At 32.5% G+C, this 24507-nt stretch overlaps 2 protein-coding genes across 3 annotated transcripts in view; one reads left to right on the plus strand and one right to left on the minus strand.

Moving 5' to 3' along the window:
* Positions 1-4947: 4947 nt before the first annotated feature.
* On the plus strand, positions 4948-6267 carry LOC101898681 (enoyl-CoA delta isomerase 1, mitochondrial). Of its 2 annotated transcripts, none has more exons than XM_005188225.4 (4): positions 4948-5107; positions 5169-5418; positions 5474-5620; positions 5679-6267. In XM_005188225.4, coding segments are annotated over exons 1-4 (864 nt in total). In that variant the 5' UTR covers positions 4948-5105; the 3' UTR covers positions 6144-6267. The 2 variants fall into 2 exon arrangements, with proteins under 2 accessions (XP_005188282.1, XP_005188283.1); XM_005188226.4 differs by having other exon boundaries at positions 4949-5107; positions 5175-5418.
* The window catches only part of LOC131801938 (dynein regulatory complex subunit 3-like), a 39135-nt gene continuing 20864 nt past the window's right edge, over positions 6237-24507 (minus strand). The window contains exon 4 of the mRNA XM_059121063.1: positions 6237-6370. Within this exon, the coding sequence (XP_058977046.1) occupies positions 6247-6370 (124 nt within the window). The 3' untranslated portion in view covers positions 6237-6246. The remainder of the gene's footprint in view (positions 6371-24507) is intronic.

Here is a 24507-nt window from a genome sequence, read left to right on the forward strand (position 1 = left end):
AAAATCTGCCGAAAATTGAATGGAATGACAAGATTTTTCACAACATTAACCATTGTTTTGTCCCGAAAGTCAGAAGATTTCTCCAATAAACGTATAAAAAGGATAATTGATATATTCTCATTTTAAAATACAGTAAAAACCGCGAATTTTGATTACCTAACAGTTCAATGTTTCGATTCCATGGCGAAACTGGTTAATATTTCCATGCGCTCCACAATGCACGATTCTTCCAATCATTGATATTAAAATTCAAAACAATCAGAACGCGCTTTAAAACAAGTTTCCTGAACCTCAACTTAAAAAAAAAAAAAAACTAGAAAAAAAATCAAACCTGTACTGGAGTCAAATAGAATTTTAAACATGCAACAATTGGTTTTGCTTACTTTACATTTTTTTCACATATTACTATATGAATGGTATATTGAGGTTTTTCCTCAAAACTGAATCCAAATAGGGGGACAATATTGTTTTAATATCCCAAAATTATACATTTGTTGCTCATTAATGTGGACAATATGTACATCTGTTGCAACTGAATTTGAAATAGTTTCAAATTATTTCTTTCTTGAACAATACACGCACATATACAACCTGTGTATATGTTTTGACAGAATAGGGGCACTAAAAGAAAAAAAAGTTAGGAGGTAGCTTGGTGCTACCTCCTGTAATTGTGCCATGATTTCCCCCATTTTGAAAATGAGTTAAATGAGGGATATAATTTTAAAATTATTTGAAAATGATAGATGAGTTTATTATTATTATTATTATTATTATTTACAGGGGGAGATTGATTAAATTTAAAAAACAGTAAGGTGAAAATGCATATACGCTTTTTGACTGGAACAAAGGAGAGAAGATTTAACAAGTATAAATATAACCCAATTAGCAAAACAGCAGTTTATGTATTCTCACCTTAACTTTGCGGCTAGAATCTTGTTACTTCAAATTCACTAATTACAAATACAGCAAATTTTTGATTTTTTGAAAGTTTTCATAGAAATGTTTAAATTTAAAATGAAAAACGGAACGTCAAAGATTTTTCACAATGTCGAGTTCATAACATGTATTCTGTCAAAAGCTGCATATATGAAAATTATTCCCAGCAATACATATACAAAACGGTATATATGCTTAGCGTACCAAACTGTCCGAGTTCGTTTGGCTTCGAACGGAAAATAGCAAGAAACTTCTGATTTTGAATGCGAATTCGGTCCGACTTCTGACCGAAAGTTGGAGTGGTGTCGGTCCGAAAGGTTGAATGAAAGCCTGAAGTTTTAAACCGAATTTCGAACCGAAGTCGGACCGAATTCGCAATATATCCATTAGATCCGAAAGGGATGTTAGAGCTGTGGGAGTAATATCGTGCGCATTTCTGATTTTTACCAGCCCGAATTCGGAAGAAAGTTTTTATAAAGTTCTGATGTACATATTAACAAAAACTTTTATAACGTATGACGAGAGATGATGAGATAAGATGAAAAAAACTGCAACCAACTTCAGACTGCAGTCATTTCTAAGTTACTCGTCCGACAGCTCTTAAAATTATTCCAGTGACAGCGTAATTTATTGTTTGCAAACGTACAAAAGCATTTTGGTGAGAATTTTCAAGAAAAAAGTTGTTTCTAATGGAATTCAAGCGTGATTGTGTGATTTCTTTATATTTGGCTGGAAAACCACAAGTGGCTATCGTTAGAGCACTCCAACATTTAAATGTGAATAAATCTTTTGTGTCTCGTACCATCGCTCGTCGCCGTGAACTGGTAGCGTAGCCCGAAGTGGATCGAAGAAAACAGCAACATCAGCAGAAATGGTTCGAAAAGTAAAGAACTCCATTCAATTCGGCAAATATTGAAAAAGGAGCTCGGGGTAAAGCCATTGACAGAAAGAAAATAGACTCAGAAGAGCTAAAGAACTGCTTCGCTTGGCCGAAAGTGGTGAACTGCCGAATTTGGTTTTCTTCGATGAGAAAACATTCGTTGTCCAGCAGTTTGTAAAAAAAATAAAATGATTCCGCAACCAGTTTTTGCATTTTTCTTTTTTATATGTGTGGTGGGTGGTCCCGAGGAATTTAGTTTTTTTCCGGTAAGTTGTGACCAACTTGTTTCGGCAACCACTCGATCACCATTGACATAGTCCCTCGCTAGGTCCTGGTGGCTCTCCATAAACTCGATGAAAATGTTTTCTTGTGCTGAATTCATGTGCCTGCGCCAAAAATATTAATTATTGATAAATTGATTAAACAGCATTTCATATTTCACATATTTTAGATACATTTTTTGTTTTTGCTTTGCTTCGGTTCATTATTCGCAATACCACATTGTTGTTTTTCAAAGATGAATAATTTTGTTTGAAGAAAAAAGCAATTTTCAAGAAAAACATAATGTGGCAAATTTTGTTAACAATTGTCTTCGTCAATTGAGATTAGCTAATTATTTGAATAAAAAGTTAAAAATGTAAATTTAATTGTGTATTTGTCGTTAAGACAACATTTTTTAATACTTAAAAGTATTATGAGGGTTTTTTAAATGCTAGGAACACAATTGGAGCGAACGACGAATTTCGCCCTACGCGGCGACAAAATGAGCCGCGAAAATTCGTCGTATGGAACACAATACCGACGAAATTATAAAACAGCTGATGAAGTTGTTTACTTTTTGCTCATTTGTTGACTACAATGAATTATACAAGAACACATAATTCTTTACGTTCTCTATTATAATTTCACTTATGTCCATGTTCTCTATTATAAATTCACTGATATCCATCTTCACTCAGGCGCAAGTACACAAATAAATAAACAAATTAATTATGTTTTTTTTATACGAGTAACAGATAGTAGAGTGACCATAACAAATTTTAAAGTAAAAAGTAACTTTATTTACTAAAACACATAAAATTCGTACAAGTATGGCCACCTTGTACTGTTTTGTTCGCCGGTCGCCGGCGTATGAAATAGAAATAAAGCTAATTGAGTTCGCGGCGACCGACGAAATTTTCGCCGGTGCCGTGATTGTGTGCACTTCCATATACACATATGTGTTTTATTTTTGACGACGAACATACGCCGCGAAAAAATTCGTCGTTCGCTCCAATTGTGTTCCTAGCAAAAGTCACAAGTTTCCATAAAAATACAATTTCACTTGCAAAAAACCAAAGTGGCTTCAAGTCGAAAAAATGTTGCGATTTACATTTTCTGAAGAAGCTAAATACGAAATTAAAATCACTTTCATACCGAATTAATTCTTGTGACATACCTGGTTATATGGTTTGTACATGGTAGAATTAAGAAGGTAAAGTCATGCAATCATATGTTTACAATTTTTAAAAATTAATAATTTGACAACATCTCATTGTCAAAATGTATATTTATGAATCCATTACACAAATTAGTGATGGGAACACGCTTTCTATGCAGCGAAGTTTGAGAATGTAAATGACAGAAAAGGCAAAGATGGAATGCTTTTTGGAAATGGCCTTGCCTTCTTTATTTACCATTGTAAAAAACGTATATTGGAGGACCAACTAAGTCCAATACCTTCATTGAGTTAACATTTTTATAAATGCATACATAAGTGTAGTCACGGGTCACACGCATAAAGACAACCCCCAATCATTCCATTTATCAATATCTAGAGGCAGTTAGTACAAATATAGTTCTCGTGGATGTCTATTTCCTAATATTCACCATTATAAAATTTCTTCTCTTTCCTTCAAAATTGAAATTGGGTAAAGTCATGTAATCATATGTTTGCAATTTTTTCAAATTAATACATTTGACATTTCATTGTCAAAATCTATATTCATAAATCTATTGTATACACACAAAATGAGAGATGGAAATTGTTTTTTATGCCTTAAAATGTGACAAGGTAAATTTCACTGCCTTTACATGGTGACATTTTTTAACCATGTCATTTTTTTTTGTTGGTAAAATGTGTAGATAGAAGAAAAAATGGCACGATAAGCCACCGCACAGGGTTACATGCCATTTTCTTTGCATTTCTCTTTTTGCTTCCTCCGAATTTTTATGATTTTGACATTTCATATCGTTTCTTTATTGTAATTTTGATGCGTTTCTTTTATTGTGATGTGTTTGGTGATTGAATTGTATAGTGTATTATATGAAAATTAATTGGAAGTTTTAAAAAGTAAAAAAAGAAAGTTAAAATAAAAGTCAATAATTTTAATAAATATGTGGACCAGATCGACAATAACATTTTCCATTATTTCTTATTTAGATTCACACATTTAATTTTAAATCACTTCTTTATAAATATCTGTTACAAACAATTAGCACAACAATACAGCTCTATACGAAATACTGAATAAAATAAAATGTCAGAAAAATGCCAAGCACTAATGTCATAAAATGCCACCGTGTAAAGGCGCGAAGATTTACGCAGAAATTTTAAAAGAGAATTGATAAAAATGCCAGCTAAAAATTGGACCGTGTAAAGGCAGTGTTACAGAAAATGCAGAGCTGGGAATGCTAATTTGAAATAAGGTTACCTTTATTTCATTGTACCATGAGATTATTTTTCAAAATTTAAAAGACAAACACACATGGTAGAAGAATATAGGTAGACGCGTCGACACAGCTGCTTGGACAATGAACTGTCAAACCAATTTTGGAATTGAAAATGTTGAATGAAAAATTATTTAAATTTGTAAAAATTGTTGAAAAAACGCGAATTATAATAGCCTCCGAATGACGTAGTATATGAAAGTATAAAAAATCTACTTATATTTGAAAAAATACATTTAAATTTTTTGACATATCAATGCTCCCAAGCGTTGATGCATCTACCTGTATTCTTCTGCCATGGCAAACACACGTGTGTTGTATTGAAACAATTAGTCGACAAACTGTGAAAAAATTCAGAAACTATTCTCTCCACTATGCCGCCGATGACTTCATATAGACTTTGATCTCTTTTATTAACCAGGGTCTTCTATACAACAAATAGTACGGATCGAGTATTGATCTTCGCTTTTCCCCTAACTCATTAAGATCGCTGATACTTGGCAACATTAGCATCTGTTTTGTTTGATTGTGCGGATATTTACGTCACAATAGAAATCTCTCTTGCTTGCAAACGGCTAAAATGTAAGTGTTGTTGCTCTTGTGAATTTGGTCAAAGTCCACTAGTAATTGGGAATTGTTTTAGGAACAGGGCGATGATGATGTCTGCTGCAAAGAACTTACTAACCAGATATGGTTCAACCAAGAACAACATTTATCGGTGCATGTCCACCGGTAAATTAACTACTGTTGATGTAAATGAGAAAAGTGGCGTTGCTGTTTTAACAATGAACCGTCTGCCGGTTAATGGCTTGAATCTGGAACTCTTACGAGACATTCGAAATGACATCGATGAAATAGAGGGCAACAAATGCCGCGGATTAATTTTGACCTCGGTAATGGATGCATTAAGTAGAAGGGAGAACGGTGTAACTGATGAATATTTTATAGGCTTCCAGTAGCGTATTTTCTGCCGGTTTGGATATTATGGAAATGTACAAACCTAACCAAGATAGACTTAAGGAGTTTTGGACCACATTGCAAGATACATGGCTTGCCTTGTATGGATCTAGCGTTCCCACAGCAGCAGCAATAAATGTAGGCAATGGCTTTGTACTCTTGTAATCGGTACATTCATATTCATATATTATTGTAGGGTCACTCTCCAGCAGGAGGCTGTCTTCTTGCCACTAGTTGTGAATATCGAGTTATGTTGCCAAAATTTACAATAGGACTGAATGAAACAAAACTCGGCATTGTGGCGCCCAAATGGTTTATGGCCACCTTCTGTAACGTTTTGCCCCGTCGCGTGGCTGAAATGGCTTTGACACAGGGCAAAATGTTCAGCAGCGAAGAAGCCCTTAAAGTTGGATTAGTCGACGAATTGGCACAATCAAAGGAAGAAGCTATAGAAAAATGCCAACAATTTTTTGCAACTTTTGCAAAAACAAACCCTTTTGCTCGGGCCATGACCAAACAACAATTTAGGTCTAAGGATTTACAACAGTTGGAAGATGAAAAAGCCCAGGACCTCGAAGCATTCTTATTTTTTGTCAATCAACCCAGTGTACAAAAAGGCCTGGGTATTTATTTGGACAGTCTGAAAGCTAAAACGAAGTAATTATTTACATTTATTAAGTACCTATGTAAGAAAACAGTTTTTTTTAGAGTTTTTGTTATGCATTTATTTAATATGAAAGGCATTTAAAAAAAATATATGATTCTTAATTTTCGTTGTTTTGCAATTCGTCTTGAACTTCCTGTTGAAGATTTTGTAAGTTTTCGGTTACAAGGTCTAAAAAGGTATTGATTTCCAAAATTTTTGCACGGTTTCTCTCCAGTTCATCCCTAAAAAACATTTAGAAATTTATTTAGATTTTCAGCAAAAAAGATCTAAGTAATTATATTTTTGTATAATAAAAATAACTTATAAAGAGAGCGGAGACCGTGTTTCTTTGAAATTTGTTCATATTGCAACTGGTTAAAGATCACAACACATCTGTACAACCAATATAACAAGTTTTTGTTTTAGAATATTGGCAGCTATTTAAATACATTATTTTGTCATGTTAAGCTCTTTATTACCTATTAAACGCCAAAGAAACATTAATGGTCAATTTTTGCTATCATCAATGCCAATGAGTATTTTATTTATTTCTGTCTTTACTCGAACAATAAACTCGTTCCTGGTTACGTTCGTCAGTACGATTTATTCAGTTATTTCTTTTCACTCAGTGATCAAGAAAGTGCAAGACTATTTTTCAATGGCTTTTAAATGTTTTTTTTTTTCGATTATAATGTAAGAATTATTGTTGTAATATCTGAACAATCTGCATCAATGGATTGTAATGTCAGAACTACTATCAATCAAATGCAAATAAACAAAACAATTTGTTTCACTGTTTTTGAAAATTGAATAAATGAATAGTTATGTGTAGAGTTTTTTGGAACCGTCCACGGCCCTATGGGCTTGGCAACTGTGTTAATTGAATATAAATAAAAAAAGAGAAATGTCTACACTTCTTTCAAATTACGTTTTTATCACAACTGACATTGAATATTTTCTCAAAAATGTTCATAATATTGAAAAGAACACACAAGTGCACAAATTAGTTTGACATCTTAAACAAATTAAAAATCTATTGGCTTTAGTACCCTACCTTGGTTTCATCGTTCTATGCTACATTTGATTTGGATAATCGGAATAGTGTATTGCTTTGTTCTTCGATATCATAATGGGAAAATCGGTTATCATAGTAAAGACTTTTACATTGTTGCAGTTCTGGAACAGAGCATATATTTGTGTTGTTATGCTTATGTTGCAGAATGATTTATGCTAATTATTGGCCTGTTCCAGAATTGCACGAAAGTAAAAGTTTTTACTACGCTAACCGATGTGTTCTTTATTTTATCGAAAAAATTCCGAAACTAGTTGATTCTTGCAGGCCCTGGAACAGGTCATATGTTATATTTTTATTGATTATTAATATCTATATTTTTATAATATTACTAGCTGGCCCGTTCCGCCTTACCGGCCCGTAGTTTTAGTCTTTAATGCATAGTTTTTAAAGCATAATAATTGACAGATCTGACTCACACAATTGACACAATTTTTAATATAAATGATGACTCGACTAAATATAATTAAATATGCATCGCAAAAATGTCATTACAGGTTTACGTAACGGGCGATTTATAGTGTTTCAAAAAACCTGATCCTATGTTTCACCCAGATGTTTAACTTTGAGAGTTAAAAACCTAAATAATAAATCACATATATTAAAAAGTATATATTAACTGTTTTTAATAGCCCCATGTAAAATGGTTCTCTACCCCCAAATCAGCCTAAGACAAATCGATTCGAAAATATAATCAAAACCCTCGAAATAGGTAAAATGAGGAGGTACTTTATATGGGCGCTTCTCCGAAACATTGACATTGAAAAATTTCCCCAAACTGGTCTTCTGCATCCTTAGAAGCTAAGACGCCAAATAAAGGTAAAATCAATTGAAAAATATGACCAAGACACTGGAAACAGCTGAAATCAGCGGATATCTTCATATAAGGGTTATACCATAGAATGGTCCTATTCTTATAATTATTTGTATTATTTCTAAAATCTCAAATTAGCAACATTTAAGGAATTTGAAAGGCGTTATATCATTTGAGGGGGGCTATATCACAATGTAGACGGACCTGGTACATCTATATATATAAAAATCAATTGTTGTTCGTTGGTAATGGAATCAGTTGAGAACGGCTGAACGGATTTCCATATTTTTTTTTACAAACGTTCGTCATACCCCGAGTTAGGCTTTTAAAAATATTGACCACCCCTAGTTTTACGCCCACTATTGCGATTTATCTAAAATCCTTATATTTGCCAAATAATGAATACATAGGTTTTAAAAATTATTACACGACATACTGTTGACCTTCCCTCTAATCCTAAGTATTTATTTGGGGGCTGAGGAACAGGCCAATCCTACTTTTTAATCTATTTATAAACCAATTTTTGTTCGTTGGTAATTGGACCGGCTGAACTATTTGGATATTTTTTTTTAAGTGTTCGTCCTACCCCGATTTAGGTTTTTTCGATTTATCTAAAATCTTAATATTTGCCAAAATCACAGTTAGTATACGACGTATTCTTGACTCTCTCTCCAACCCTAGCCATCTGTTTGGGGTCAGAGGAATGGCCCACCTACTTCTTTAAATTTATATGTAAAAAATTTAAAATATATATTAATACAACAGTTGAGAACGGCTGGGCCGATTTGACTCAAAGATTTTTGTGATTATTTGTAATTACAGTGGAAACGTTGTCAAGAAACAACATTTTGAAAAAAATCGCGGAACTGAAAAAATTGGCTGTTTTATCATGATATGGAATTTTGTGTAGAATTGTTTCAGAATGCCTTTTGGAATTGAAAATTCTTATTGAAAAAAACTGAAAAAATCGAGAAAGTTTGCATATTTTCTATATATGCTGTTATATGGTTGCCATACCCAAATTTTCAATTTTGATAAGATATGGAAATAATCCATCCAATGAGAACTCAAAATGTAAAATTCATTGGGACTTCAATCAGTGAAATACCGAATAATTTCCAAATTGAAATCCAATATGATGGCAATTTGACTATAATTTAACTATCATAAATAAAGTATCATCGATTTATAAAAGTTAGGGACCCCATAAAGTATATTTGAGAGTAGAAATCTTTATTGATTAAATTATATCCGTGAGCCTCTTCGTTCACCATCTGCAATTACGATAGAGGTCAACAAATTTAATATGCGTCTTTCAAACTTTGCACAGGTTTTTATATTATTGTTAGGATGATTGATGTTACAAAAGGTATATATTTATTCTCATTTAGATATAGCCCTCATATAATATTATCTTCTAATATTCGTCGACCAAATGTGCCTCTTTATATTCATTATTTCATCGAATTTAATTAAATTTTCAAATCTCAGTTATCAGTTCTATAAAGGTCTTAGCAATATTTTCCAAATCAAAAATAATTTAAGAATTCGTAACTTTTAGAAGATCATGGTATTTAGTTTTTACCAGTCAATTAAACTATACCCGATTGTGTATGCGGCCGTTCGTTCGTTGAAATCGCAATAAAGGCGAAATATTTAGGTTAATCTTTAAACTACAATATTCCTAGGAAGTTAAAATATATCCGATTCGTTTAGGTATAATAATACCACTAAAAATTCGTCCTTTTGCATGTTTTTGTTACAATTTCTACCGAATTATCTGTAAATTGACATTTAAAGTTTTCGTTATTGAGAAATCAATACCGACAACTGGCTACTACTGGTCCCCATTAGGCATAGCTTCAATTTAAAAGTACGTTGAAAATTTTAATGTTTTGATGCTTTGAAAAGTATTTTTCAATCAAAATTGAAAATAGCAGCATTGGTATAGCAACCATATAACGGCATTTATAGAAAATATGCAAAATTTCTCGATATTTTCGGTTTTTTTTTCTATAAGAATTTTCAATTCCAAAAGGCATTTTGAAACTATTCTACACAAAACTCCATATAAAAATAGAAAAGTCAATGTTTTCATTTCCGTTATTTTTATAGAGACTTTTCTCAACATTTTCTCTCAGAAAAACGTTTTCACTGTAATTACAAATAACCAAAAGAAAATTTGAGTCAAATCGGCTTAGTCGTTCTCAACTGATGTGTTACTATACTTTTTCAAATTTTTTACATATAGATTTAAAGAAGTAGGTGTGACCAGTTCCTCTGACCCCAAACAGATACCTAGGGTTGGAGGGAGAGTCAAGATTACGTCGTATACTAACTGTATAAAAGATATCTTCATGATTTTGGAAAATATAAGGATTTTAGATAAATCGAAAAAATGGGCGCAAAATTGGGCGTGGTCACTTTTTCTTAGCATAAAAACCTAAATGGTGGTAGGACGAACATTTAAAAAAAATATCCAAATACTTTTAGCTGGTCTCAAATGATTCAAATACCAACGAAGAACAATTGGTTTATATATAGATTAAAAAGTAGGCGTGGTCAGTTCTTTAGCCCCAAATAAACACTTAGGATTGGAGGCAAAGTCAACAGTATGTCGCGTAATAATTTTAAAACCGATATCTTCATTATTTGGCAAATATAAGGATTTTAGATAAATCGAAATAATGGGCGTAAAAGTAGGCGTGGTCAATATTTTTTTCTTTAAAAAACAAACTCGGCGTATGACGAACGTTTGTACAAAAAAATAATGCAAATCAGTCAAGTCGTTCTCAACTGATTCCATTACCAACGAACAACAATTGATTTATATATATAAACTAGCTGGCCCGGTCCGCGTTGCCGGCCCGTAGTTTTAGTCTTTAATGCAAATTTTGCATAGCATAATATTTCACAAATCTAGCTCATAAAAGTGAACAAATTTTTATACCCTACAACACTATGTTGGGCCAGAATTTATGTAACACCTCGAAATATTGGTTTCCCATATAGGAAAGTATATATGGATCTTCCTAGCTCGCCGAGCTGAGTCGATATAGCTATGTATGTCCGTCCGTCCGTCCGTCTGTCCGTCTGTCCATGTTAATTTGTAATCACTCTACAGGTCGCAATTATGGCCCGATCTTCACGAAATTTAAAATGGAGGTGGGGTTGAGGTCAGAATAGAACCCTATTTCTTTTGGAGATGATCGCCAAATGTTTAGGGGTTGAAATGGACCAAATACTGAAAAAATGTTGGATTTTGCAGTAGCTATACAGGTCGCAATTATAGACCAATCGACGCGAAATTTCGCTTATAGCTAGAGTTTAGGGCAGGGAAGAAGCCTACCAATTTGGGTGGTAATCGGATAATATTTAGCGGGTAAAATAGACCATATCTTTTGTGTTGAAAAAATTCAAAATTTTTCATTAAACCGCGAATATTTTAAATCCCGGCGAAATCAAAAGCCATGACAAGGTTACTTCTGATCTTTAAATTGATGTTAACATCCAACAAATCGGATATATAGCAAAATATGTGCGATATATATGTCTATCAAAGAAGATATGCTTGAAAGATCTCTTATATTTCGAGAACGGCTGAACTGATTTCGACAGTTCTCATTAATTCAGAAAATTCAGGAAAGAAAAAACGTCTAAAAAATTGCATAAAAATATCTCTCTAAAGATGAAAATATTGATTTCGTAACATTTTCTCATATTTTTTCAATTTTGTCATATTTTTGGCATATTTTTATTTTGAATTAAACATTTGGTAATTTTTCTGCATGGGGATAAGATGAGGGTCAGAATAGGAGCCTACTCTTTTTGGAGATGATCGCCATATATTTAGGGGTTGAAATGGACCAAAAACCGCAAAATTTGTCAGTAGGTCGTAATTATTGCCCGATCCGCACGCACATTTGTATGGGGGTTACCGGACATTGCAAAAGCCAAGCAGTTTGGGTTGGCCACCCAAAAATATTCAATGTGTGAAATAGTTTGCCAACTTTTGTAGACAAAATACGAAAATGTCCATTCCAGTGACTTTTTGGAGAATTCACAAATACAGGAAAGACGCACTTCTGACTATTTCGTTAACGCTGATTTCGTTGAAGAATATAGTCAAATGTCTGTATCTCATATAGATGCGTTTCAGTCAAAAACCAATAAAAAATGTTAATATTTTGCCAGTTCTGAGAGATTATAGGTCTTTGGGAAATATTTGTTCCAGATCTAGGAAGACCATTTACGTGCAACATCTTCCAATAAATTGGAAATGAGCAAATTAGTTTAAGTTGCTATTATTCGAAAATTAGTTTTCTTTTATTATTTGTCACAATATCTTGTGGAATTCTTTTGAGTATCTCGCCTATATAAACTGTATCATTTATTATAGTGTTGTAGGGTATTCAACGGTCGGCCCCGCTCGACTGTAGCCTTTGCTTACTTGTTTTCGACTAAATTCGACTAAATAGAAATAAATAACTATGGAAGGAGGGCAAAATAATTTCTGAATAGTCAAAGTTAATTACGCTTTTACACCCATTACCATAGCACCTTAAATTGCGCATTAGAGTCCCCAAAAAGTCTATGTTCTTGTTCATAGAAAAATTCAATGACGATTAAACAATACCCGCGTTGTTGTCCCTCAATCGGTAAACATCACTATAGATCGGCGGGCCTGGGGACTATATGGGGACTGTACCAAAATATTTACGTATGTTGACATTTTTCTGTAAGATGGTTCTCTACTCACAAAGTAGCCTAAATACAGCAAATAATAGCCAAAATAATTGAAAAATCAGGGATACATTTATATAAGGGTTATACCAAAACGTGGCCCAACCAATATTCTCTTGGGGGTTACAAATTCAATAGAAAACAAAATTTTCTTTTCTGACCACCAATTAGATGTGAAAGTGGACTTGGGGATACTCCAATATGGGGACTTTACTTAAATAAATTCCTATGTGGCAATTATCTGTATGGTGGTTCCCTACCCCAGAGTAGCATAAAAACAATTATCAATCAATCTTTATGCGAAAAGGTTCTCCACCTCCTTAGAAACAAAGATGCCAAATAATGGGCAAAATATTTAAAAAGTGACCAAGACACCAAAAATAGCTTAAATCATACGATGGTTTTATAAATATGAAATCGGGTTGTACCCTTATCCGTGAGTTATGATCGATATCATGACCTGCAAAAGCGATTTAAGGTATCTTGAATGTTTGGGAAGATTTTCTGGAAGGATAGAAATCCTTTTCTTACTAAGAGTCCCATTCGCTCTACTATTTTCCACCCTTCATATTTGATATTTTTCTGATTGTACATTGGACGGATTATTGTGACAGGAAAGAAGTAGTTCCACGCTTTGAAATGAGCCCCATTAGGCTTTTTCGGTAATTTTTGTTTGTTCAAATGTGTTCACATCTTCCAGCTGAACCACGATGTCGGCCCTGGAGTTGAAAGGTAGATGTCAGTTAACATCTTATTTCCCACTTATTTAATTTTTTGGTGAAAATTTGTATATAGTGAAAAATTATTCTTTATTTTGTTCACAAAAAGTTTACTGAATTCAATTAGATAATACAAATTGAAAAAATTGACAAAAGAAGAATAACACAATGAAAAAATCTTCAACTTGTTCGCTGATTTTTTACAGCAAATGTTTAAAGATCCTTATATTGTTTGTCAATAGAATGTACTTCTATTTTAAAATTCGATTCCATTAAATTATTTCGACATCATCTATTCCGTTTCGCCACCACATAATTCGGTACAACACTTCCATGTAAGTCGCCATCAATTTCATTTCTCAAGAAATCAAGTCAATTAAATAAATTGGTATTAATATTTGAATTCAAAAATCTATATATATAAATGAAAGTTGTGTTAGTTACTACGCTTATAACTTAAGAACCGCTGAACTGATTTTAATGATTCATACAAATTCGGAATTGTCTCTTATCCGAAAAGGATAATATCCAAAAAAAAATCGCGTAAAAATGTGATATGTTAACATTTTCATTTTGACTTTTGAAATGTACAATAGTAATGTTTTATTTTGCATGATTTTTTCCATTTTGACTTACTTTTTTCTAATGTACATTTGTAGTGTTTTTTATATTTTATTTTTGAATTCGAATATTAATACCAATTTATTTAATTGACTTGATTTCTTGAGAACTGAAATTGATGACGGGTTACATGGAAGTGTAGTGCCGAATTATGTGGTGGCGAAACGGAATAGATGATACCGAAATAATTTAATGCGGTCACACCAAAGTTAAAAGAAAATTACTTTTTCAAAATCGTTAAAAAGAAACACGAAAAAAGAGATCTCATTGCAACAATTCTCAAAACGGGAAAATATCGAAAAAAATTCCAATGGAATTGAATTTTAAAATAAAAGTACATTCTATTGACAAACTTTGTAAGGATCTTTAAACAGTTGCTGTAAAAAATCAGCGAACAAGTTAAAGATTTTTTCAATTTGTTATTCTTCTTTTGTCAATTTTTTTCAATTTGTAATATCATATTGAATTCAGTGGATTTTTTGTGAACAAAATAAAGAATAATTTTTCACTATATACAATTTTTCACCAAAAAAATGAAATAAGTGCGAAATACGATGGTAACTGACATCTACCTTTCAACTCCAGGGCCTACATCGTGCTTCAGCTGGAAGATGCGCAGACATTTAAACAAACAAAAATGACCGAAAAAGACTAATGGGGCTTATTTCAAAGCGTGGCCCTACTTCTTTCATGTGACAATAATCCGTCCAATGAGAGCTCACCTTAAATCGCTTTAGCAGGTCATGATATCGATCATAAATAATCATCGTATGATTTAAGCCATTTTGGAGTCTTCGCCATTTTCTTCTATTTTTGGCCCTTATTTGGCATCTTTGCTTCTAAGGGGGGTGGAGAACCTCTTCGCATAAAATTTTCGGAGTAGGGCCCATATTGGTCTTGACCACTAAAAAATTTTATGTATGCTACCCTGGGGTAAGGAACCATCGTACAGATAATTGCCACATAGAAATTTATTCATGTAAAGTCCCCACATTGGAGTATCCCCAAGTCCACTTTCACATCTAATGTGTGGTCAGAAAAGAAAAATTTATATTCTATTGAATTTGTAACCCCCAAGAGAATATTGGTTGGGAACGTAGATTTGGGATATACATCTATATGAAATTAATTGTGAAAACATGAACAAATTACAAATATAAGAAAGTAGCACGGGACCGAATATTTGTTGAATCGTCATTAAATTATACTATGATGAAAAATATGGACTCCAACTTACAATTTAAATGGCAAATAAAATTAATTCCCATCTTACGGTAATGGATGTAAAATAGCTATATTTTTGATTTGGCCTCTTTTTGTCATCTTGGATTATAAGGGGTGAAGAAAGTTTTCAATGTAGGTCGATGTTTCGCATTTTACCATATTTCAAAGGATTTGGCTAAAAATGAGTATTTGGGGATGAAAATCTTACACAAAAATTTCAACATATCTACAAATTTTAGGATTTTCTCCATGTAATAGTATCCCCTCAAGTCCACCTTTTGGCGGACAAACAGACCGACATGGTTAGGGGGACTTATGAGGACTCTAATGCACAATCTGAGGTGCTAATGGGTTTAAAAAAGTAATTAACTTTGCCTATTCTTAAATCAATTAGCCCTCAATTACGAGTTGTACAAAGTACAGTAAATTCCAAATTACTGCTCATTTGACTAAAAATTAAAAACTAATCGACCAGTACGTGAACATTTATAACATTCATATCTTTGAATAATCATGCTTTGACAAATATGCATAATAGACAAAAACTATGGGCCGGCAACGCGGACCGGGCCAGCTAGTAAAATATAAAAAACACTACAAATGTACATTAGAAAAAAGTAAGTCAAAATAGAAAAAAAACATACAAAATAAAACATTACTATTGTACAATTCAAAAGTCAAAATGAAAATGTTAGTATATCACATTTTTATTTTGGATATTATCCTTTTCGGAGAGAAGACAATTCCGAATTTGTATGAATCGTTAAAATCAGTCCAGCGGTTCTTAAGTTATAAGCGTAGTAACTAACACAACTTTCTTTTATATAATAAAGATAGATATAGATTAAAAAGTACTGACAACGACAGTTCCTCAGCCCCAAATAAATACTTAGAGGGGGATGAAAAGTCAACAGTATCTCGTGTAATAATTTTCAAACCGATATCTCCTCTATATTGGCAAATATAAGGATTTTAGATAAATCAAAATTGTGGGCGCAAAAGTGGGCGTGGTCTATATTTTTTTTCTTTAAAAACCTAACTCGGGGTATGACGAAAGTTTTTACAAAAAATTATGCAAATCGGTCCAGCCGTTTTCAACTGATTCCGTTACCAACAAACAACAATTGATTTTAATATATATAGATACTAGCTGGCCCGGTCCGCGTTGCCGGCCCGTAGTTTTTGTCTATTATGCATATTTGTCAAAGCATAGTTATTCAAAGATATGAATGTTATAAATGTTCACGTACTGGTCGATTAGTTTTTGATTTTTAGTCAAATGAGCAGTAATTTGGAATTTACTGTACTTTGTGCACCTCATAATTGAGGGCTAATAGATTTAAGAATAGCCAAAGTTAATTACTTTTTTAAACCCATTAGCAACTTAGATTGTGCATTAGAGTCCTCATAAGTCCCCCTAACCATGTCAGTCTGTTTGTCCGCCAAAAGGTGGACTTGAGAGGGTATTATAACATGGATAAAAATTCTAAAATTTGTAGATATGTTGAAATTTTAGTGTAAGATTTTCACCCCCCTAATACGCATTATTAGCCAAATTCTTTGAAATGTGGTTAAATTATGAGGTACCTTCTTTATATGGGCACTACTCCGAAACACCGACCTACTTTGAAAACTTTCTTCTACCCCTTATAATCCAAGATGACAAATAGAGGCCAAATCAAAAATATAGCAGAACAATATAGCATGTCATAGCATTTCGCGTGATTAAAATAAGTAAAAATAGTTTTATCCACCTCATAATTGAGGGCAGAATGATAAGATGGGAATTAATTTTATTTGCCATTTAAATTGTAAGTTGGAGACCCCTTAAAGTCCATATTTTCATCCATATTTCATATGGATGCACATCCCAAATCTACGTTCCCAACCAATATTCTCTTGGGGGTTAAAAATTCAATAGAATACAAAATATTCTTTTCTGACCACACATTAGATGTGAAAGTGGACTTGGGGATACTCCAATGTGGGGACTTTACTTAAATAAATTCCTATGTGGCAATTATCTGTATGATGGTTCCCTACCCCAGGGTGGCATAAATAAATTTTTTTAGCCAAATCAATTGATGAATGTGGTCAATACCAATATGGGCCCTACTCTGAAAATTTCAAATTTTATGCGAAGAGGTTATCTACCCCCTTAGAAACAAAAATGTCAAATAAGGGCCAAAAAATGAAAAAAGTGGCCGGCCAAGACCCCAAAAATAACTTAAATCATAGATGGTTATATAAATATGAAATCGGGTTGTTCCCTTATCCATGAGTTATGATCGATATAAAGACCTGCAAAAGTGATTTTAGGTATTTTGAATGTTTGGGAAGAATTTCTGGAAGGGTATAAAACCTTTTCTTACTAAAAGTCCCATTCGCTCTACTATTTTGCACCTTTTATTTCAATATTGGTATATTACTTATTATTCTCCCAAAGAATTTTGCATTTTGAGCTCTCATTGGACGGATCATTGTCACGCTTTGAAATGAGCCCCATTAAGCTTTTTCGGTCATTTTTGTTTGTTTAAACGCGTTCGCATCTTCCAGCTAACCCACGATGTAGGCCCTGGAGTTGAAAGGTAGATGTCAGTTAACATCCTATTTCGCACTTATTTAATTTTTTAGTAAAAAATTATTCTTTATTTTGTTCACAAAAAAAAATTGACAAAAAAAAGAATAACAAATTGAAAAAGTCTTCAACTTTTTCGCTGATTTTTTACAGCAAATGTTTTAAGATCCTTCCTTACAAAGTTTGTCAATAGAATGTACTATTACTTTAAAATTCGATTCCATTGAAAATGTTTTTTTGATTTTTGCAATGAGATCTCTTTTTCATGATTTTTCAGCGATTTAGAAAAAGTAATTATCTTTTAACTTTGGTGTGACCGCGTTAAATTATATCGATATCATCTATTCCGTTTCGCCACCACATAATTCGCTACTACACTTCCATGTAACCCGCCATCAATTTCAGTTCTCAAGAAATCAAGTCAATTAAATAAATTGGTATAAATATTCGAATTCAAAAATAAAATATAAAAAAACACTACAAATGTACATTAGAAAAAAGTAAGTCAAAATGGAAAAAAATCATGCAAAATAAAACATTACTATTGTACATTTCAAAAGTCAAAATAAAAATGTTAATATATCACATTTTTACGCGATTTTTTTGGATATTATCCTTTTCGGATAAGAGACAATTCCGAATTTGTGTGAATCGTTAAAATTAATCCAGCGGTTCTTAAGTTATAAGCGTAGTAACTAACACAACTTACATTTATATATATAGATATAGATTTCTTTAATTTTCAATTATTGTAATAACAAATTATAGGGCAGTCTTGTTGTGTAGGATATTGAATGGATTGCTTTATCACGTACACAATGTAATGCCTTGTTAAAACGTCCCGGTATCATTTTCAATACCAAATATCCTAGACACAATACAACCTATTGTGCCAAATGTCATGATTTCAATAGCCAAACAGGACAAAATTTGTTTCATAAGTTGGCTCTTGGGGATATTATAATGTGTTTACATTAGAGCCTTTCGCAGGGTTAACCTACTTTGCAGGGCTTAGTTGATGTATTTGCAATGGAATTGCCAATTTAAGTCCACTAGGTTTACCAAATCCGCTGTATTGTAAACTTATAATTGGTGCTGATATAATAGCAGATTTTTTCTGACAACTAAATTTAAGTCTTAATGCAAGCCACACACGATACAACCGTTGCACAGTGGTCGAGGTCGTATGGGAACAACGGCCAAAATACTTTCAGTGCACATATCAATATGAATCTTTGGTTATGGTACCTTGATGGGATAAAAATAAAAAATGTGACAAAATGGATATGGTCGATGCATGTTTTGGCATGGTCCCCTTACAACGTACCTCCCGAATAAGGGTTATTTGCCCAATTCTTGTCACATTTCTACACCAGATTGTAATGTGATTTGATATTTTACGTTCTAAGAAGTTAAAAAATAATCTTACTGAAAATTATTTGGAACGGTCCGCCTTTACCTGCGGGTCCCCCTGTAGAAATACCTCTAAAAATAGAAGTATTTTTTTTATATAAATCAATTCCAAATTTGATTTTTGTAAACAAAATAAAATAACAATTCAATATAAAATTAAATCAAAGTTAAATTTTGCACAAATAATTTGTTTGGCCCAAGGCCCGATTGAATTTGTAGATAATCGGTCAAAATTTAGGTATGGCTCCCATATATATTTTCATCCAATTTGCCTTATATTGTGCACCAAACTTGTATCAGCCCAAATAGTATGGAATATACGTACGACCAGAACTCTGTAACAACGATATTTGGGGAAATATATCAAATATAACTCAGAAATACCCTTGCTAAATTTTATCGAGATCGGTTAATATTTGGATATGGCTCCCTTATATATCTTCGTCCGATTTGCTTTTTATTGTGCACCAAACGTGTAATATTAGCCCAAATGGAATGGAATTTGGTACTTACGACCAAATTGAGTCTGGAAACCAGTATGTCAAATTTGGTGGAAATCGATTCAGATATAGCTATAGCTCCCATACATATTGTTCATCCGATTTGTTGAATTTGCTCTGCATAGCCGTAATGTGGACTCCGTAGTAACGATATTCGGGGCAAAATATCAAATACAGCTCAGCCCTTTGTCAAATTTTATCGAGTTCGGTTCAGATTTAGATATGGCTCTCATATAATATTATCTTCTAATATTCGTCGACCAAATGTGCCTCTTTATATTCATTATTTCATCGAATTTAATTAAATTTTCAAATCTCAGTTATCAGTACTATAAAGGTCTTAGCAATATTTTCCAAATCAAAAATAATTTAAGAATTCGTAACTTTTAGAAGATCATGGTATTTAGTTTTTACCAGTCAATTAAACTATACCCGATTGTGTATGCGGCCGTTCGTTCGTTGAAATCGCAATAAAGGCGAAATATTTAGGTTAATCTTTAAACTACAATATTCCTAGGAAGTTAAAATATATCCGATTCGTTTAGGTATAATAATACCACTAAAAATTCGTCCTTTTGCATGTTTTTGTTACAATTTCAACCGAATTATCTGTAAATTGACATTTAAAGTTTTCGTTATTGAGAAATCAATACCGACAACTGGATACTACTGGTCCCCATTAGGCACAGCTTCAATTTAAAAGTACGTTGAAAATTTTAATGTTTTGATGCTTTGAAAAGTATTTTTCAATCAAAATTGAAAATAGCAGCATTGGTATAGCAACCATTTAACGGCATTTATAGAAAATATGCAAAATTTCTCGATATTTTCGGTGTTTTTTTCAATAAGAATTTTCAATTCCAAAAGGCATTTTGAAACTATTCTACACAAAACTTCATATAAAAATAGAAAAGTCAATGTTTTCATTTCCGTTATTTTTATAGAGACTTTTCTCAACATTTTCTCTCAGAAAAACGTTTTCACTGTAATTACAAATAACCAAAAGAAAATTTGAGTCAAATCGGCTTAGTCGTTCTCAACTGATGTGTTACTATACTTTTTCAAATTTTTTACATGTAGATTTAAAGAAGTAGGTGTGACCAGTTCCTCTGACCCCAAACAGATACCTAGGGTTGGAGGGAGAGTCAAGATTACGTCGTATACTAACTGTGTAAAAGATATCTTCATGATTTTGGAAAATATAAGGATTTTAGATAAATCGAAAAAATGGGCGCAAAATTGGGCGTGGTCACTTTTTCTTAGCATAAAAACCTAAATCGTGGTAGGGCGAACATTTAAAAAAAAATATCCAAATACTTTTAGCTGGTCTCAAATGATTCAAATACCAACGAACAACAATTGGTTTATATATAGATTAAAAAGTAGATTAAAAGTAGGTATACTTAGGATTGGAGGGAAAGTCTACAGTATGTCGTGTAATAATTTTAAAACCGATATCTTCATTATTTGGCAAATATAAGGATTTTAGATAAATCGAAATAATGGGCGTAAAAGCGATCCATTCAATATCCTACACAACAAGACTGCCCTATAATTTGTTATTACAATAATTGAAAACTAAAGAAATCTATATATATATATATATATATATATATATATATATATATATATATATATATATATATATATATATATGTATATATATATGTTTCCATTAGAAACCGAACAACGTTGTTCGCTCTCAGAATTATGTACACGAATTAACCCGTTCATACGGCACGATTCGTAATTCATAGTAAAATAATTCCTTTTTTCAAAAATTTTGTTTGTTGATATTAATGGGAATTTATACGAAAATACATGAAATTCTCACTAATATGAATAGAAGAAATGATTGTTTTTCTCCCAAAGATTTATTATATCATTAATTTTATAATTTTCATTCACGTTTTCAACTTGTAGTGCAAATGTTGACATTTTGAACATATTTTTGTATTTTTCTATTTTTAAATTTTGCTGGAGAGACACTTGTCAAACATTTTTTCTGCCGATACAAAGTTTTTGAAAATATTGCCTCTTTTGTTTGCAGTTTTCTGTGGAAATTTCAACTTGTGGATAAAATGCGTACCTCGAATGAGAGAGAAAACAAAATGTACTTTCGTTTGAATGTACATACGCCATTCAACATTGCAGTTTTCATTCATAATTTTCAGTCTTCCCAAAAATTTTTAAAATTTCATTAAATTTTTCTATTTTTAATTTTTAAATGTCATAATTTATTTTTTCGATAAATGCTCTCATTTGTTAGGGATGGGACATATTTTTTCGTTGTTCTGAGAGTAATTTGATTTGAACAACGTACAAATATGAGTGTTCGCTCAGGAAATTTTGTGTGGAGAATAATGTAGTTTTTTCATAGTTAAGGGTCAAACAACGAATAGAGAGCGAATCAAGTTCAGTGGAAACGCCACATTATGCCTTGTTAAAACGTCCCGGTATCATTTTCAATATCAAATATCCTAGACACAATACAACCTATTGTGCCAAATGTCATGATTTCAATAGCCAAACAGGACAAAATTTGTTTCATAAGTTGGCTCTTGGGGATATTATAATGTGTTTACATTAGAGCCTTTCGCAGGGTTAACCTACTTTGCAGGGCTTAGTTGATGTATTTGCAATGGAATTGCCAATTTAAGTCCACTAGGTTTACCAAATCCGCTGCATTGTAAACTTATAATTGGTGCTGATATAATAGCACATTTTTTCTGACAACTAAATTTAAGTCTTAATGCAAGCCACACACGATACAACCGTTGCACAGTGGTCGAGGTCGTATGGGAACAGCGGCCAAAATACTTTCAGTGCACATATCAATATGAATCTTTGGTTATGGTACCTTGATGGGATAAAAATAAAAAATGTGACAAAATGGATATGGTCGATGCATGTTTTGGCATGGTCCCCTTACAACGTACCTCCCGAATAAGGGTTATTTGCCCAATTCTTGTCACATTTCTACACCAGATTGTAATGTGATTTGATATTTTACGTTCTAAGGAGTTAAAAAATAATCTTACTGAAAATTATTTGGAACGGTCCGCCTTTACCTGCGGGTCCCCCTGTAGAGATACCTCAAAAAATAGAAGTATTTTTTATATAAATCAATTCCAAATTTGATTTTTTGTAAACAAAATAAAATAACAATTCAATATAAAATTAAGTCAAAGTTAAATTTTGCACAAATAATTTGTTTGGCCCAAGGCCCGATTGAAATTGTAGATAATCGGTCAAAATTTAGGTATGGCTCCCATATATATTTCATCCAATTTGCCTTATATTGTGCACCAAACTTGTATCAGCCCAAATAGTATGGAATATACGTACGACCAGAACTCTGTAACAACGATATTTGGGGAAATATATCAAATATAACTCAGAAATACCCTTGCTAAATTTTATCGAGATCGGTTAATATTTGGATATGGCTCCCTTATATATCTTCGTCCGATTTGCTTTTTATTGTGCACCAAACGTGTAATATTAGCCCAAATGGAATGGAATTTGGTACTTACGACCAAATTGAGTCTGGAAACCAGTATGTCAAATTTGGTGGAAATCGATTCAGATATAGCTATAGCTCCCATACATATTGTTCATCCGATTTGTTGAATTTGCTCTGCATAGCCGTAATGTGGACTCCGTAGTAACGATATTCGGGGCAAATATCAAATACAGCTCAGCCCTTTGTCAAATTTTATCGAGTTCGGTTCAGATTTAGATATGGCTCTCATATAATATTATCTTCTAATATTCGTCGACCAAATGTGCCTCTTTATATTCATTATTTCATCGAATTTAATTAAATTTTCAAATCTCAGTTATCAGTACTATAAAGGTCTTAGCAATATTTTCCAAATCAAAAATAATTTAAGAATTCGTAACTTTTAGAAGATCATGGTATTTAGTTTTTACCAGTCAATTAAACTATACCCGATTGTGTATGCGGCCGTTCGTTCGTTGAAATCGCAATAAAGGCGAAATATTTAGGTTAATCTTTAAACTACAATATTCCTAGGAAGTTAAAATATATCCGATTCGTTTAGGTATAATAATACCACTAAAAATTCGTCCTTTTGCATGTTTTTGTTACAATTTCAACCGAATTATCTGTAAATTGACATTTAAAGTTTTCGTTATTGAGAAATCAATACCGACAACTGGATACTACTGGTCCCCATTAGGCATAGCTTCAATTTAAAAGTACGTTGAAAATTTTAATGTTTTGATGCTTTGAAAAGTATTTTTCAATCAAAATTGAAAATAGCAGCATTGGTATAGCAACCATTTAACGGCATTTATAGAAAATATGCAAAATTTCTCGATATTTTCGGTGTTTTTTTCAATAAGAATTTTCAATTCCAAAAGGCATTTTGAAACTATTCTACACAAAACTTCATATAAAAATAGAAAAGTCAATGTTTTCATTTCCGTTATTTTTATAGAGACTTTTCTCAACATTTTCTCTCAGAAAAACGTTTTCACTGTAATTACAAATAACCAAAAGAAAATTTGAGTCAAATCGGCTTAGTCGTTCTCAACTGATGTGTTACTATACTTTTTCAAATTTTTTACATGTAGATTTAAAGAAATAGGTGTGACCAGTTCCTCTGATCCCAAACAGATACCTAGGGTTGGAGGGAGAGTCAAGATTACGTCGTATACTAACTGTGT

This window comes from Musca domestica, unplaced genomic scaffold, assembly GCF_030504385.1.
Source record: "Musca domestica strain aabys unplaced genomic scaffold, Musca_domestica.polishedcontigs.V.1.1 186, whole genome shotgun sequence".
Classification (NCBI taxonomy): domain Eukaryota; kingdom Metazoa; phylum Arthropoda; class Insecta; order Diptera; family Muscidae; genus Musca; species Musca domestica.